At 34.6% G+C, this 17,803-nt stretch overlaps 1 protein-coding gene across 1 annotated transcript in view; it reads right to left on the reverse strand.

The window, feature by feature from the left end:
* ITSN1 (intersectin 1) overlaps positions 1-17,803 on the reverse strand; it is a gene marked incomplete at its 3' end in the record, with an annotated part of 134,459 nt that overhangs the window by 50,078 nt on the left and 66,578 nt on the right. The window contains exons 17-20 of the mRNA XM_080345557.1: positions 9,611-9,735; positions 4,985-5,214; positions 3,504-3,625; positions 1,541-1,555 (exon numbers count right to left, since the gene is read on the reverse strand). Coding sequence (XP_080201683.1) covers positions 1,541-1,555; positions 3,504-3,625; positions 4,985-5,214; positions 9,611-9,735 — 492 coding nt within the window. The remainder of the gene's footprint in view (positions 1-1,540; positions 1,556-3,503; positions 3,626-4,984; positions 5,215-9,610; positions 9,736-17,803) is intronic.

The following is a 17,803-nucleotide window of genomic DNA, read 5'->3' on the forward strand; positions in this document are numbered from 1 at the left end:
ATACGCTGATTACGCCTACACAGGATCTAACACAAGGAGGCTGTCTATGTGTCTAATACAAAGAACATTCATTCTAACTCTCACAATCAATTACTAACAAAACTGACAACAAACTATCATTATGAAATTGGTTTAGACTTTCATCGAAGCTTCTTTATGAACTTCCCATTTAACTTTTTTTTTCCTCCTATCAGAGCTAATACAGTTCAGCAAATCAATAATTCACCTGTGTTTCCTTGAATTATGCTTGTTTATTTAAATAAGCTGTATTATGTCATGTATTATCAGCAACAACAGAATCCATTCATTTACTTCAAGCTGGAGCCCAACAGCAAAAAATGCCAGCGGGACTTGGTTTGTAAGAGAGCTATCCAAAATAAAACACTTCCATACATTGTGTACATATATTCACAGACATAATAGAAACTTCACTTCTTGAACTGACAGAGCCCTGGAAGAGGCATGGCTTTCTTGGCTCAGAATATTTGTTCCCAGACAAAAGCTTAGTTAAATTATAGTTAGGACTATAAATCAATATAGTTTACAGTGAAAGAAATTGCAAGTACATGGAAAGGTAAGAAGCAGAGAAAGCAGAAATCAGAGTTAAGAGAAAATATAAAAATCGTGTAACTGAAAAGTGGAAAAGTTAAAAAAAAAGCAGCTCACACCCCACACATTCTCTAAACCATTATACAAGACATATCAGTGCTACAGGTAACTAACGTGTACTAGAAAGTCAGGCAGAAGCAAGCAAATTTTCAAATACATTTCTTTTTAGAACAAATCCTCATTCTTCACCCTCACGTCCACCAAGACAGGTCTCAAGATTCATGCCCAGTGTAAAAGTGCATTACACTGTTGTAAAAACTATTTACAAGCCATACATCTATTAAAGCCACAAGTCATTCTGACATAATGAATTCTGCAGTCCTATTCGCAGCCAGGATTTAGGCCTGGTTCCCATGTGCGCAGTCAATGGACTTGGGCTTCAGCTGGATTCTTTGCTCACGGCAGTTACTGTTTGGGTGGGATCTTCCGTACAGCCAGATGAATACAGGACATGATTGCACAAGCCCGCACACACAAAACCATTTACAGTGTTAAAATGGTGAAGTGCTGAATTTGCCTATGTTACAACATAGTTATTCTAAGCAATACTTATTTTGTTGCCCACAGTAAACACCTAACTGTATAGGTCAGCTTAACTACAGAGTTTCATTTATGTCATCGATTAGACACACTTTAACATGTAAGCTTGTAAATTATTACTTTCCAAAAAAACGTAACTGACTTGAATCTTTTAGAATCACAGGACAGGACAAACACTTAAGGACAGAGAAGAATCTAAAAGTCCCAATGCCCATTATCAAAAGTAAGTTCTGGTCCACTGCACTTAAATTACTTTTGACAATGTGAGCAAGTTTGTTAACTTTACCCAAGGTGAATTCAAAAACAAGTAAACTACACGGTAACAAAATCTGTATTTAAAAAACAATTAACAGACTGCATAGACTTCCTAACACTCATATAGCACACTTACCCATTCCCTTTTAACCTCCATCAGGAAAGCAATGATTTAAAGCAAGGCAGAATTATAACATATTTCACAAAAGTGTCTTACATTAACTTTTCTGAGAGTAGCCCATTTAAGCAATTACTACAAAGCAGGAGATAAATACCACAAGAATCAGTCATCAAGTTTAATTATTGCCAAAAGTAAGTTAAATAAAGAAAATTGAGAGTAGCTACTCCACTTTCATACAGTAACATAAGTTCAAAAGTAACATATAGAAAAGACTCAGATTACCTCAATATCTCCATTTAAAATGTGTGAAGTGCTCCTTTAAATCACATATTTTTAGCACAAATGTTATTTGCCTACAAGTCTACCTAATAGTGATCACTCTCCCTCAAGGAAAAAAAACAGTGTACTTACATGCCCAGGCTTCGATCTATTTCCCACAAATGCAAGACACAGCATTTTTCAATAGCCTAAGGAGACCCATGTACCTGTATCCTCTCTCATTTAACAGCTGACTGACTAGTACTATTTCTCGCTCCAGAATAACAACATACTGCATTGTTATTCACAATAGCATTGGCCCTCTTCCTGAGTCATTCAGTTGTGCTGCTAATCCAGGATTCACCTTTTATTTTCCAAAAGCAGATTCTAATGTCACAAAGACTTCAGTGTGACACAGCTCAATCAATTAAAAAAAAAATGCTGAGAGATGAAGGCTCATCTCCCCAGAACACATGTTTTTTAAAAAAATAGTTATCATTACAACTTATTAGTCTACTAGGTGTATTTTTTCCAAAATCTAATCTTACTAAACTGTGCCAAAATGCAACAGCTCTTAAAAGTCTTTTGGTAGAATACTATAATTAATATATCTTCCTACAGTGGACAAGGTATCATTTAATAGTTACACTGGGCATTTTCATTATGAATAGACATATGCATGTTAAGATCATACTTGCAATTTATTAATATTAATATACACATTTAATTACTGCAGTTATTAACAGAAGTATAATTTTAGAGACAGAGACAAAAGCAGAATATCACTTTAGAGTTTAACACAACAGTTATAGGCTGACCATATTTCCATATCTCATCATCTGCTTTCAAAAAAGGAAATTATGTTCTGTATCAACACACCTGCAATCGAATTTTTAGGTTTTGAAGTTTCCATTTTTTAGAAATGACATTTTATCTACTGTATATCCTTTTAAAAGTAAATGTAAAAGTATCCCACAAAAGAGTTAAGTAGATTAAAAACAAAGAACAAAGTAAATCATCATACAAACATTTGAAATTTATAATTGTATTAGATCATGACGTCAAAAACTGTCACCAAAAGAGTTGTATAAAAAATTCCCAGTATTACTAAAGAAGTATCACCACCATATAAAGACCATATTAATATTTATGTGATCATGACAGAAGTGTAGCCATCTTGTAGCTTAGCGTAATTGTTTCACATAGTATTACACTGGACATCATGTTCTCTTAATAAAGGCAATTTTCCAAATTAAAAATTTTACACTGCTCTTGTACTATTCCTGTAAAGAGGTAAATTTCTTATTAGAAATATACATCATTTATCAAACCCAGTTTTTCATTCCACACATAACAGCCACTCTCACAACAGAAAATAACAGTAACTCTGTTCCCCAGGTCCCTTGGAGGACAATAAACCTCTCACTGAAATAACTTCTGTATAGGAACCTTTTGAAACACATTGACAGACACATACGGCTCAGCATACTAAAACTGATACAATCTACTCATATAATCTATGTTTAAACTTTTCACTTACAATGAGCTGTAAGAAGCTATCCATTATTATAATAGGGTTAGTATGTCTTATCACATCATATAGCTATTCACTGAAATATTTTTCTAAAGTCTATAAAAAAATCTTGCCATAAATAATTTCAATCACACAAGTACAAAAGTTTAAGTAACTTTTTCAAGTAATATCACAATTCCTTCTTACCATGACTATGTCACCAGGCTGAATAGTGATTTCATCGTGGCTTCTTGATTCAAAAGGATACAGTGCTCTATAATAAACTATTTTTACATCCTCTTGAGCAGAAATGGTTAGAGGAGCTTTTTCTAAGCAAAGGAAAGAAACACACAAATACAATTTTTTTTTTTTTTTTAAATGAAACACTATTTTTAAATATTTGAAAACTGAGGTAAAAGTGGATACAAAAATTAACAAACCTTACATTATCTGTAGGAAGTATATTATCTTCCTTTTACACAAGGGGAAATAAGAAAATAAGTTCTTACTCTTTTCTAAATATCAGGTAAAATATTACTATATTTTAACTTTTATGATATATACAACTATTTTCATAGAAAGAACCATGTATTTCTGAAGCAACATATTCAACTTGTCAAATACTTGAATGATGTTATAGGTTAAATCTCATTAGCCATGGGTTCAATTCAAACAGGGATGTTCTTGCATATATCATTGGTATCCTAAATACTTTTAGAGCCTGTTGTATAGCAGCTTCATTTGCAGCCTGACCGTACTTCCAAAAAACACTTCAGAATGTCCTAGTATGTACAGATTGGCTGAAAAGAGGTCACTTACAGATCTTGTTTTTTTAAAATTAGACACTAAAGATGTATTATTAGAAAAAGAAGAAAAGCCCCAAAGATAGAAGCTAAATTACTTTTGTATAATGCACTTGCTTTTTTGCCTATTTGGTCATAAAAGTGCCCTCTGCTACTCTGCACAAGTAAAACCTAGCGAGAGGACATATTAGACTAAGTCCATTCTAGATTTGGGCTAAAAAAACACAAGCTAATTTATCCTTTTTGTAATCCTTTCATCAAATATTTAAACAAATATTATACTACCAATCAGTTCTCTTATGTATGTATCAAAGCCACTTAAGGTGGAACCGTGATTGCCAGCATGAGTAAACACCAGTTTATAATATAGAGAAAAAGCTCTCAACTGAAAGTAATGGGGTGTGTAGCAGAAAAAAAGGGGATTAAATCTCAGACTTTAGGTCATTTGCTCAGTAAACAACAAGCATGGGAAAGGAGGAAGAGGAAAAAGAATACCTAAATGATACATTGCTACAACTCTAGAAAATCCCAAGGCATATATTCCACACCGAAGTAAGAACTGTAAAGAAAAGTACAGGAATAATTTTTGACATCTTACATCAAGATCTTCCAACAACTTACAGCTAACATTCTCTCTGCAGCTGGCACTGTGAGTCTCATCAACTGTGCTTTACACTCTGCTAAACACAATACTTCTAGGAAGAATAGCGACACCTAAAAGAACAACTTTCTGAAGTCTAGAGCTCCATCCACATGACTTACTTTAATAAGACTAGCAATCCAATCTTGAAACGTATTATTCTTCTGTATTAAATGGAAAGACAAAACAGAAAATAATTGTTCAAGAGGCATGTGCAACAGCATTTCTCCATTTTTTTCCTCTACCTGCATTTGACCAAGGAGCCTGGACAGCTGGCTTGATTGGCTCTTGATGTGGTTGGAAAAGCTTGCTCAGTTTCTCTTGCATTTCCTGTTTCCCCTTCTCCTCACTTTCATTCTTCTTGGTTATTTCTTCCCTTTTTTGCTTTTCATCTTCCTGAATATTTTTTGGCCACTGAAGTTGTTCTTCTGGTTGCACTCGATCAAGCCTCTGTTTATCCCGTTCTTGGATTCGCCTGTTGGACCAATTAAGATGTCTTCTTAAGCCAGTCAAACAAAAGACCATAAAAGCGAGTTGTCCCTGTGCATGATCTATCATATAAAGTGTACTCTTTATGGCTTTTATGTACCCTCTAAGAGCTGTTAACTTCATTTTAGTGAGTTATCAACCACTCCACAGCATCATTTTACAGAATGTCTCCTAGAGAGCAAAGAAATATTCAAAAAGATTTTGCTATGAATCCATATGTATTCACAGCCAAAGAGCTGTGACTCTTACACAAGTGAGAGAACATTATTTCATGTAACTCACTACTCACTGCAGGCCTCCATTACCTTGAGTTGCTTTGTCTTAGCATTTGAAAAACTACCTCTAACATAATTTTAATGTACCAATACTGTTTCTTTAAAATATGATTCCATAGCACTGTAAGGGGGATACAGAACAACCTGAGCATACAGAAACTATAAACTACTTATGTTTCCGAGCTGAATGCAAGATAGGAAAAACATTTAACACTATTTTTTCTTCACAGAGTTCTTCGGAGATTTGTAGATACTAAACTTAATCTTCTTTATTGAGGCTGTGCTTTCTTCTCCTCTACAATGACATGAAAATAAACATATTTACCTGTGGTTTTCTAATTATTGGATTAAACTTTACATGAGTATCTTAAAACAGTCTTCAGATCACAATGCTCTGAAAATTATAATCTTCCAGTATCTTACAGTTTCAGTCTCACCACTTCAACTCAACAACATTTGAGTCTTAACTTGGGAATTCTCTTTTCATAGTTTTCCATGGGATTCATAAATCCTACACAGATATTTTAAGTGATGAACCACGTGGAAAAAGGAGTAAGAAAATGAAAAACAATCTCCCGTCGCTGAAGAAACAAAACTCCTTGGCATCCAAGAACATAAGCCCTTCAGTTCCATGTAACTGTAAGGCTGCTTTTCAAAATCTCTTCCTAAGCAGCCTAATTCAAGCAATCTGAGCATCCCATTATATCAGCATTGCAAGTTTCCATTTTCATTTGCCCCACAATTCCTTTTATTTAATCTAGGCCTGTAGATACCAGCTACAGCTATCACCACACATTTTCAATAATGAATTATTACCATAAAGTTTTCCCTGAAGCCAATAAGCAGCAAATTATACACTTCAGTTTTCATCTGCTCAGCACTCAGTTCAGCTCTAAAACACAGGAAGTAGTCAGGAATACCGATCAAACAAATTGGTTCTGCTTATTATCTCAAAGCCAAACATATCTAGGTAAGAGTCAAAATAACTAAATCAGAACAAAAAAAAAAAAGCAAAACAACGCAGTAATCAGAAGATATGGCAGTCCTGACAATCCTGTTGAGGGACAAGGAATAAAAATATCTGCAAGCTTCACACAGCATTCTTGGAGAATTATTCAGAAAATTTCACATTCCCCACTTCTAAAGCCAACAAGTCCTCTCTGCGCAACAGAAGCCAAGACAACAGAATAATAAATATTCTCTGCTAGAAACAATTTACACGAGTAAAGATCATCTTTGAAGGGCTATAACAGATGCACAGTGCACTTTATTTTGTTCCATGACCTATCCCGCTTCTATAGTTTCTTCATGCTTACAAAAATAGTGACAAACACGTGACAGCAGGCTGGTCATTAAAAACTTGGTCTACTACATAGAACAGATTTTGTCCAAGAGCAACATGAATTCCTGGTCAAAAACTGTGTGTGGAAAAAAAAAAAAAAATCCTTAAGGGGAAAAATCCGCTTTCCAGACAGCAGGTTGGCACCAGAGGGCAAAAATCTCATCTCTGTCAATGCGAGTTTCGAGTTGACAAGAGCGTTTTCTGAGAGATGTCAAGGTACCTGGTATCTATTTAAGATGGCAGCTACTTACAAGCTCAAAATAATCTTCAGTGTTAAGTGATCTAACAAGTTAATGAATTCACTGTTGTGATAACCTCCTGTTCTCATCACTGAATTTGTCCTTCGGATGTTCTTTTGCAAAGTATTCAGAGCCAATTACGCAGTAGTTTTGTTGTAACACTGAAGCTCCACCACACAGACACAAAGAGCTCAATTTTCTTTTGACTGGAGTGATGTCTTACCTGGTGAGTTTAGTCCAATGGGCTAAGGTGGGAAATGGAGTTTTTCACTATATTTCTAGTAGAGTGATTAAGCCTGCTCATACTTAAAAACCAAGTTTGCTCTAACTGCTGGACCAATAAGAGCAGATGAAAATATATCTTGGGGGAGTATGGGGTATGTGTTTTTTCTTTTTTCCTTCCACAGAAGCTGCAGAATTTTCTTCTTGTATTGTTTCTGAAGCTAATATCGAGTGTTGAAGACAAGGAAGGGACTAAGAAGAGAGAGAAGCTGAAGAAACACAAGCCCAGGTGTGAGCTCCGCAGCTTGGAGTTAGGAAAAAAAACCTGAAATTCTGCTTTTCTCCTTACTTCACATCTCCTGATGTGCTAATTATTGTGGAATACGACCTGTAATCTGGGGTTTACCTATACTCTTAATTTCCTTTTTTCTCTTACCAACTGCATTATACCACTCAGGCGGTTCTTATCCCAAACACCAAAAGTAAGCTCTATTCTTTTTACTCAAATGTGGGAGTTTTTCCCTCTCTCAACTATATATTACCCTCATAATCATGCAAGTCTGCATGGAATTAGCCTTAAGATAATTAAGGCTAATCAGCCTTAAGAGGTCTTCAAAAAGACCTCTACAGTCCCCAAATATGTATATCTGTATCTCTGTCTGGTCAATTAAATAAGTTATGTGCACAATTCAGTGCACAATTACCAAAAAAAATTGTTCAGATGGTTCTCAGTATAAAGTAATTGTGGTTATCTATTAGGCCAAAGGCTGAAATGCACATAATTACCTTAGATTATTATTTCTTGCTTTGCATTTACAGAGGGATTAAAAGGCCATTATGGGGCAGTATCCAGATTTTAAGTATTAATCACTCAACCTTTTTCATTTTAGTGTTTGTTGGAAATCAGTAAGACTGGCAGATTTCTCATTATCAACTGTACCAATTATGACTATTTAGAAGCTGGAATATTTGGGCAGCATGAAGTCTTGAATTACCAATAACGTTTCAATGCTCAACTACCATGAAAAGTCAGAACGAAGTTTTCCATAGCAGAATGTTTTCCTTTTTAAATTTGTTTTTTAAATTTCCATTTTTCTGGTAGGAAATTAAGTATTTTATTTAATATTCTGAAACAGTATATTTTTAGTGGGACTATACTCCCAGTACTTCAGCCTTGTTTTCAAGGGAAGTTCCAACATACTTACCATTATCGTAGTTGTTATTTCTTCATGAGAGAAAGCTCTTTTCTCAGAAAGTTTGCTGTTTCTGAAGCTGATCTTTAAATTTTTTAAAGGCATAGATTTTATGCAAATGATTTAAGAATTAGCTGAACTTAACTGCTTCTATGTACAAGATTTCTGTTTGAAGATACAGTTTTCACTGAGAACTTAGGGTTGTGGTGGTTCTGGGTTTTTTTTGGTTGTTTTGGTTTTTTTTTCCCCAAAATGTAAAAATTAACTCAGCAAGTAGTAACACAGGTTATCAATTTGCTTTAGGTCATAGTCCACATAATACTATAATCAATAATTTAAAACTCCTTGTTCCCAAGACTTTGTTTTCATCTCTTGACCAACATCTTTCTACATTAAGAGTATTAAAACCCCAAAACTGCTAAAAATTAACTCAAGCAGCTACTGATAAATGATGTCAGAATTGGTTGCTAGGCTATATGCCATTCATTTTATGTAAATATAGTATAAACACATGTAGAAAAACAACTTTGCAAGCATATAGCAAAAATAACATTCACTGTGCATTATAAGTTAGCACAAAAGACAGAGCTAGTTGGTTATACTGTTCAAGAATCACTCTAGGTGTAGAACACTACACATTTAAGTAACACTGCTGAAATCTGTGTATGTATCACTGACAATTAAGAGTCTCAGACATATGTAGAATAGAATAAAACAGAAAATAATGGAATATTTCAGTTGGAAGGGACTCACAAAGATCATCTAGTCCAACTGCCTGACCAATTCAGGGCTGACCAAAACATAAAGCATGTTGTTAAGGGCACTGTCCAAGTGGCTCTTAAACACTGACAGGCTTGGGGCATCAACCAGCTCTCGCTCCACAACCCACTTCTCATTCAAGAATAAATCAAGAGATTCTCCTAACTTTAAAAGGGATCATCTGCACTGAAATGAAATTTGGTCTAGGTTTTGGGTATTCTCACCATTTAGTGATATATTATTTGATATCAGATTATGCTCCTGAAAATGCAAAGTTTATTATAATTATTTGCAAAATGTTTTGCACTGTAACACCTCTACAGGAAGGGCTTCGTTTAGAGCAGTATTTTACCTTTGAGCTTCTTTCTGCTTTTCCAGTTCTACTGTCTTCCTTTCTTGTTCTTTCTGCTTCAGCCTGTCAGCTTCCAAGTTCTTCTGCTTCTGTAGTTGCTGTTTGTTATGTATTTCTCTCAGCTCCTAGAGAAAAGGGTCCAATATGTGTAAATATATACTACGTGAATAATAACTAATGGTCCCATTGATTTCATTGTGAACTAACAAAACTTGCAAATGGTTGGATCTCTCTGTTCAAACTTACAGTATTGCCAAATGCATTGGCAGGTATGTAAGGCAGATTTTAAAGGTACAGAAACCACTTACTGTTTTCCTATTTTTATCCATATTACCTGAGATGTCAAAAGGTTAGGAAACAAGAAAGCCTTTTTTAAATGGGACTCTAAAAAGTTGACAAAAGTTTGACAAAGCTTAATCTAAAGAGTCACTTATGTTTTGTTTGCTAGTTTGCTGAATTCATTTCTTAAATTCCATACAAAAAAGCTACTCAGAATAGCAACTGTTTCAGACAGTTGATTTTATTTTTAAATTAGTGGTGATTTACTAAAGAATCTTCAAGATTGTTTTTATACCCAGATCAAATTCCTTAAGCAATGACTTTGGGATGAACTGTGGCACAGAGAGTATTCATCCATATACAAGTCGGTTTTCCTCTAATTAACTGGAAAGACATTGCATGACACATTTAGAATATAAATAATAATAAAAATATCCCAATTTCCCTCAATATTTGTTTTCTGCATTAACATCTATTAACACAAATACAAATTTTATAGTGAATCTCTTTGCATAACCTGGAATTTTGCATCTGAATCCTCAGAATTAGAAGGAAAAACTGACAACTGGAAAATATGACAACTGAAATGTCATAAAAAATAATTTACTTTAAATTAAAGGTGGTTTAATGAACATACAGCACAGACAAAAATATGCAGAAAAGGTCTGTAGCACAAAATTGTTTCTAAATCTGTATCTTAATAATGTCTTCTTTTATTAAAATATGACTTACATCATGCAAGTTTGTTTAGTTCTTACATCCTTAAAAGGATTATCTTAATTCACTAATCTTGAAAGTATTTGGATAATTTTTCAGAAATTCACAATCTACAAATTAGCCAGGTGAAGACTTCGTATAACTATCCTCATGCATTGACCAAAATGTAGAAAATTGCGTAAGAGAAGGAAAAAAAAAAATCCAAAAAATCAAGTGAATAAAAGGGCCAAAATGAGAAAAGCTTCAGTAAGTGAATTTCACCACATTATTAGTAACTTCTTGGCTACAGTTTCATAGCAGTTGAAAATTAATACTTGCTTATTTACAGACTATGCTTGCACCATGTCTAAAAATTTCAGTTAGTGAAAGCAATACATGCATTAGTGCTGCACAACTGCACACTGTGCAACATTACATTTTAAGATGTCAGGATTACATTACGAAGAGGAGTAGCACATGACCTTTGCAAGGTATTAAGTACAGCTCTGATATATGGATGGAAATTCAAATAAAAGGTAAGATGAACCTCATGTCCTGCCTCTCCACCTCATTTCATAAATGGATCCTTAGTTTCAAATTCAATGGAAATAGAATTCAGCATCATTTAAGGGATAATAAGTTCTTACACAAGTTTTAATTAAAACTCTGCTAAGGCCATGAAACTCACTGAAATACAGAGATGATAATTTGGGCAACACTATATTTTATGATCATCATTATTTCACATTAAAGCTTAGTAGATAGTTAGGATCTAGAATAGACATTACAGTATGTAAAGCTAAACTCCTCTTGCAAAATCACCAGAATTACTGAGGTAGGATATTGCCTTTGGGAAAATTTTTAAACTCTGAATGCCCATGGTTATAAAGATTCATGCATAGCTTTATTTTAGACTAAGGAAAAGGGCTACTAAAAAGGAAATACATTAGCAATATTGAACATAATTTTTTTAGTAGTTAGCCCATAAAGAACAATGAGAAAATAAAAGGATCAGGAGACTGCAGGGAACACACACTTGGTCAACTGCACCTGGAACTAGAGGTGGACTCTGACCAGACTATACATTTCTGAAGTGCTAACTAGAGTGAATGGTCATTTCCAATCACTGTATTTTATTAATTCAGCTTCTTTAATGTTGCTACACTTGTAATATATTGAGGGACAAATTATTTGACCCTTGCTTCAAAATTAACTTCTCTGGGGGAAACATACTCTCTGTTTTCTCAACATGATGACCTGAACCCTTATTTGTATTAAAAAATATGTACAAGTGCAAAGGACAAATACGCAACCATAAGAACACTAGCAAGAGAGTGATTTATAATCATTAATCTGAAAGGACATAGATCAGAAAATGGCACAGTTGAAAGCAGTTTTCCACCTGGCCAACAGTATTACTAAATTTGTAGATTGCAGAAATCCATAAAATTAAATATCTACAAAGCACTTGTAGCTTAAAATGTTGCTGTGAAACAGCAAGTATCTTGATTAGTACTCATGATTTTTAACAAGCTGTTTCTCTTTTCTGGGTAAGAGAAAACAAGCACAAGTTTCTGAGTCTTATGTTTAGTTAGGCTGTAGCCCAGGTTTCCATTTAGAAATCCTTTGTTGCTCTACTTGCTCTAGCTTTCCTTCACATTCATGTCCCTTCCTGTCACATAACTTTGTATGTGAAGAAGCTCAAGATTCTGAGTCCTTGCTGATGAGAACTCATCTTGTTATTCAACAGAGAGCATCATCAGAGCCACACATTTCTAATAAGGCAACACTGAAGACAATCCGTTGTTACTTGCAAAATTTTAAGCCATTTAGACAACAGTGCTTTCTAGGTTTGGCATCCCTCCCTTCTTTTCGTCTTTATCCCAAAACCTGGTGTTTGAGAGATAAAATAGATATAATCTCTAGGCAAAGAAAGAGGAACTAAAATTCTTGATGAGTATGAATGCTATCCTAGTTAAACAAACCCCCCCCCAATAATCTCAAAACATTTAAGTGAGACAACCCAGATGCAAGTATCTGAGTTCAGTTTGCTTCTTTTAACAAGAAATTTGCAAACTAGAAAGAATGATTCAGTTCATCTATATCTGCAGAATCAGGAGAGATCTATCTCTTATTCAGAATATTGGTATTTTTCCCCTTCAGAAAAAAATTCCCGAATTCACAAATACACAAAAACTGGTCACAACTTGCAAGAAATCTGTGCACCAAACATTATTTACTTCCACTAGATGTCCAACTGTAAGGCTAGCCCAAACTTTATATTTTAATTATAGTTTAGACATGTAAGCTTACCTTACCACTAACCCTAGTATACCACTTTTACTGCCAAATAGAAAACTGGGAACTTGGAGCTATGAGCCATAACTCCATGTCTGTCCAAAGCAAGTAGTTCCACATACTGAGTACATATAGCAGGGTCATTAACTGCTGCATTACAGCAGTTAAATGCTGCTGCCAACTCTGGTCCAAATAATTAAATTATTTTGTTTGCTTATTTTGTCATTTTACCTATATGCTCAGCTACATCAGGATCTCAAGGGACATTTTTAGAATTATATAAGTTTTCCACAGATATTTTAACACATTATTGCTGCCCAACTAAGCCAATGTGTTCGTTCAGTATTTTGTGAAGAGATCTTTCTGTGACATATCTGTAGCAGTTAAGATAAGCTAACCTAGTTTATACTCCTAGCACTGGATGGAATATTTTTGGAGATTAAAAAAAATGCAACATATCTCCTTCTTTGCACTAGCTAGGAGGAAAGAAAAATTTGATTGGTATCTCATACAACAGATAAATGCTCTGTTGCTTTGCCAAGTACCAGTGGGAGGATAAGGGAGAAAGAATCAACATCTCCCATAGTGCTACAGGACACCAGTTGAACAAAATTATAGTAACACTTCAACAGTCAACAGAATGAAACATTTGCCAACTGAATGTTCAGAACAGTCCTCCACTCATCTCTTACAGACAAAAGCAACTTAAAAGCTGCACATTTACAAACTGTGTATTGTAACTCCAAAGACATAACAATGCTCTGCTTGTTATTGGTGTGCAGGACAAAGCATGTCTTACCTCATATGCAGAAATAAATTGTTACCTTCGCACTTAATTCACAAACAGACTAACAAGTATAATTTTGAGATGTTACAATAGCCACATTTAGGTACCCACATAATATAAAATATGAATTAAAATATGAGTTTCATACAGCAGAGTAGTATTCACTATATGCAGACAAGTCATATTGCTATGAAAACCTTAACATTAGAAATGTAGTTGTTTAAACCCAAATTTTGCCTTTTGACAGAAAGACAACAGAACTTAGGATACTTTAGGGATTACAATACAAGATTTCCACCAAATCTTCTCCCCTTGAGACAAACCAGAGCATTTGATCCCAGAGGAAAGAACCCTGCAGTTCTGTGCTCACTGAGCCTTTCCCACAGCAATACTCTTCCAAACCCATTCCCCAGCTCCCAAAGCGGCTGATTTGTCCTTGACAGAGACAGTTCCTCCTTTCACCCCATATTATAGCTATGGGGGATTCAATAAAGGGAACGTATTGCTATCTCTCTCATACCTGGAATCACAAGTTACAGTGCTGCATAGGAATACTTCACATAAAAGTGTTTTCTTTTTAGAAATTCTGAACATCATGACCAAAATCAGCAATTAACTTAAAAAAATGAAATTTCAGATAAGCAAAAGGCAAAATAAACTAACTAGTACCTTGCCCAGGCCGCAATTCAAGGCACACTCCTCATCTAGGCAGTAAGGATTAGATAAAGAATCAAATTATAAATTCTTCTCTTTGGTTATGTTTTAGTGCTAGCACCTCTTATTAAATACTAACTTAGTTAAACACTGCACACTCATCTGTTTATGGTAAAGTGAAGCACATAACTGGAGGAGGTTCATCCCTCAGATTGAGATAGTTGTGTACTGCCTGAGTATGGCATGGAGACCTTTAGAAAGGAGTCTAAGTAGTGGACGCAGCCCAGGAGAACTGCCAGGCACTGCAGCATTGCGTCTTCCATTGCCACTGACTGGAAGAAAGAAATGCTCAAATGTAAACAGGCATTCATAGGCACGACTTGTCCAGTGCACACTAACTAGACAGGGACTGACAACAACTGGAACATGACACAAAATGTAAAACATTTTTAAGAACTCGGTTCTACCTGTTCATCACTTTCTCCAGGCACCGAGAACAGTTTCTCAGCAAGACTAATGTATTTCAGAAGCACTAATTTAGTTGTCTTCTCCTGTGCAATAACTCAGATAAGTTCTAAATACTTGATTACTCTATGCTATATGAAATGTTTATTTAGCCTTTGAAGACAAGAACTGTATTAAGAACCATTTTAATTGCTTTGTTTGACAGTGTGTAATGACTGACCTTTGTAAAACTGAAATGTAATTTCATGATGAAGGTAGAAAGAATTTGTAAAGGTAAATTATAGTAGAACTATACATATACAAACAGGAAATCTAATATAAAGCCTTCTACTCTACAGAATTATTTTATAAAGGAGAAGAAATAAACAAGTGCCTAGTTACAGTTTATTAATATGTGTATCAATTTTGATTATTGGATTTCTAGGCTAAGATTTTTAATGAGTAACAGAAGTTAGACTCCTTGAACCACAATTAAGTATATAAATAAGTGACCTGATTTTCAACCTTGCTACAAACTCCGTCACGCTCTAAGCCAAATACAGCACAATCCACAGGACTATTATTATTATTATTATTACCTTATCTGCTAAAATGCCCCAAATTTGATTTAAAAGGATACCTGACCAGCTACAGGCTTAGTATCTCTTTCTTTGTCATTCAAGTACACTTTTTCAGTGTTGTGGCTTCAGGCTAAAATGACGCCCTAAAAGTCAAGTAATTCTAAGTACCAACAGTTTTCTGAAACCATACAGTTCTACCTAAATAAGATACTTGAAACTACCTGTTTTAGAATATGAATAATATTTTGCACTCCAGGAAGTTTTTGAAAAAGAAACAAATTCTGTGAACATTCCCAACTGCTGAGATGTTAACTTGAGACAAATCAGAAGAAATTTACATCTGTTGTTTTGGAGGGATGAAAAAAATCTAAGCAAAAAAAAAAAATAATTCATTTTTGTCCCTATGTTATAAACGATATTAAGACACAAAGATAAGATAATTTAAGATCAGTTTTTAGTATTCACCGCAGAACATAAAAACTACAATGCAGCAGCAAATGCAGTGCAATCAACTGTATACTAGTATGACGTTAATAAGCTTACCTTTAACCCATAATATATTGGAACACCCAATGAATCTTATGGTCTCATGAATGAAAAGGCACACTAGATGCTAGTTAAATTGTCCATTTTATCTTGTATTATCACATGTATTATCAAGTGTAGCCTACTTCAAGAGAATGAATTAGAAAGGGAGTTTTGCAAAATTTAAGAACATATTCATGAAGGAGATAATGTAATTGATATTCATAGCCAATGACATAAGGAATAAGCCTCTACAATTACGAAAAGAGGTTCTAATTTAATGTTGCTGTCAACTTCACCGTATCTTAGGTATTTCATCAAAACTAGCTTGGCATATACCTTTTATATTAAATTAAGCATTTTGATTAAGTAAATACATAAGCAAAGATGAGACCATTTAGGAACAACCTCGACTAAAAAATGCCTTTATTAAAAATGGAGTTTAAGGGTTTTTAATGAAAATACATTTTAAATAAGTATTTCTGTATTTCACATCTTTACATATATTCCCTTAATTTACAAGAAGCCTTTATTACATTTAGAGCTCATCTGTGGTAGAATTTTTGATACGTTATTTGAAAAGGTTTATATTTAAATGTAAGCATTATCTATTTGACTGAAAATTATACAAACTGCCAGGTATTTTAGCAGCAAATGAGCCTGCTGTATTTTTACACCCAGTTACTAATACAATAAGTAAACAAAAAGTTCTCTCATAACTGGGGAAAATCTTAATTTGGTGAGTATTTATAAGCAATTTTCTACCAAATCCAAATGTAACAGTCATCTTTCCAATGGCAGTTCCTAAAAGTTGTCACAGATTTTTGATCGATTAGGTAGAAGTTACTGAGAATTATGCAAGTTCCTAGATTACTTTGTTTTGAGCAATACTGTTAACCAAGAGATAGTCATGTTCTGCCTTGGTTTAAGAGCAGAATTCCCACTTCACACAAACTCTAATAAAACTAGGAGTCTCAAGAAAGCTTGAACTTGCTTTGTGCATGAAGTCTCACAGGTGAGGCATTTTGAGTGCTCTTTCCACAAGAGCAACAGCCATTAAATCACTGCCCCACACAGTGCATCTTCTAAGCCAGGGGTGTCAAACTCATTTTCACCGGGGGCCACAACAGCCTTGCGGTTGCCTTCAAAGGGCCAAATGCAATTTTAATACCATATCAACGTAACTACTCCTACATTTACCCAGTCCTGATGTGGTCCCCGGTGAAAATGAGTTTGACACCCCAGCTCTAAGGGCAATGGGAATACTACAACCATTCAATGCCAAGTCCAGGATAAGGTACATATGCCTTTGTAAATATTTACATCTAGTATAACAATAAAATCACCAAGACTCCCCAAAATACATCTTACACATCTAGTGTAACTACAGAAGGGAGAAGAAGCTCCTGCCTCTCAGTTCCAATAGTACAACTGCCTCACTGCCTTGTTTTTGCCTCAAACTCATCTCTTCCGAGAAAGCAAAGAAAGCTGTCAGAAGGCAAAAATATCAACATACAGCATCAAAAACTAGTCTTTCTATTAAGCACTGCTTCTACACATTATGAAATGAAGAACAAAATAGCCTCAAGCTAGAGGAAGCTTGCTGAAGTCTTCCAAATAACTGTCTACATAACTAATTTTCAGCATTTAAAGTGATAACTCTAAGACTTGAACACAGAAATCAATTTTCCTATTAAACTACACAACAGTTTACAATTAGACATGGTATTCTTTGACATATGGCAGACATTCTGATAAATCAGTGTCTCTATTTAATGTGCATTTTCAATTTCTAGTTACTATAAGCTTGTTACTTGTTGAGCCCTTCACGATTTAAAATACTGAAGTTTGTTTGTTTTGGAGGGGTTTTTTTGCTACTGTCACAGTACTAATATTATTCACCCCTCTGCCGTTTAAAAAGAAAAGAAA

The sequence above is a fragment of the Nesoenas mayeri genome (genome assembly GCF_963082525.1).
Source record: "Nesoenas mayeri genome assembly, chromosome: 1".
NCBI lineage: Eukaryota > Metazoa > Chordata > Aves > Columbiformes > Columbidae > Nesoenas > Nesoenas mayeri.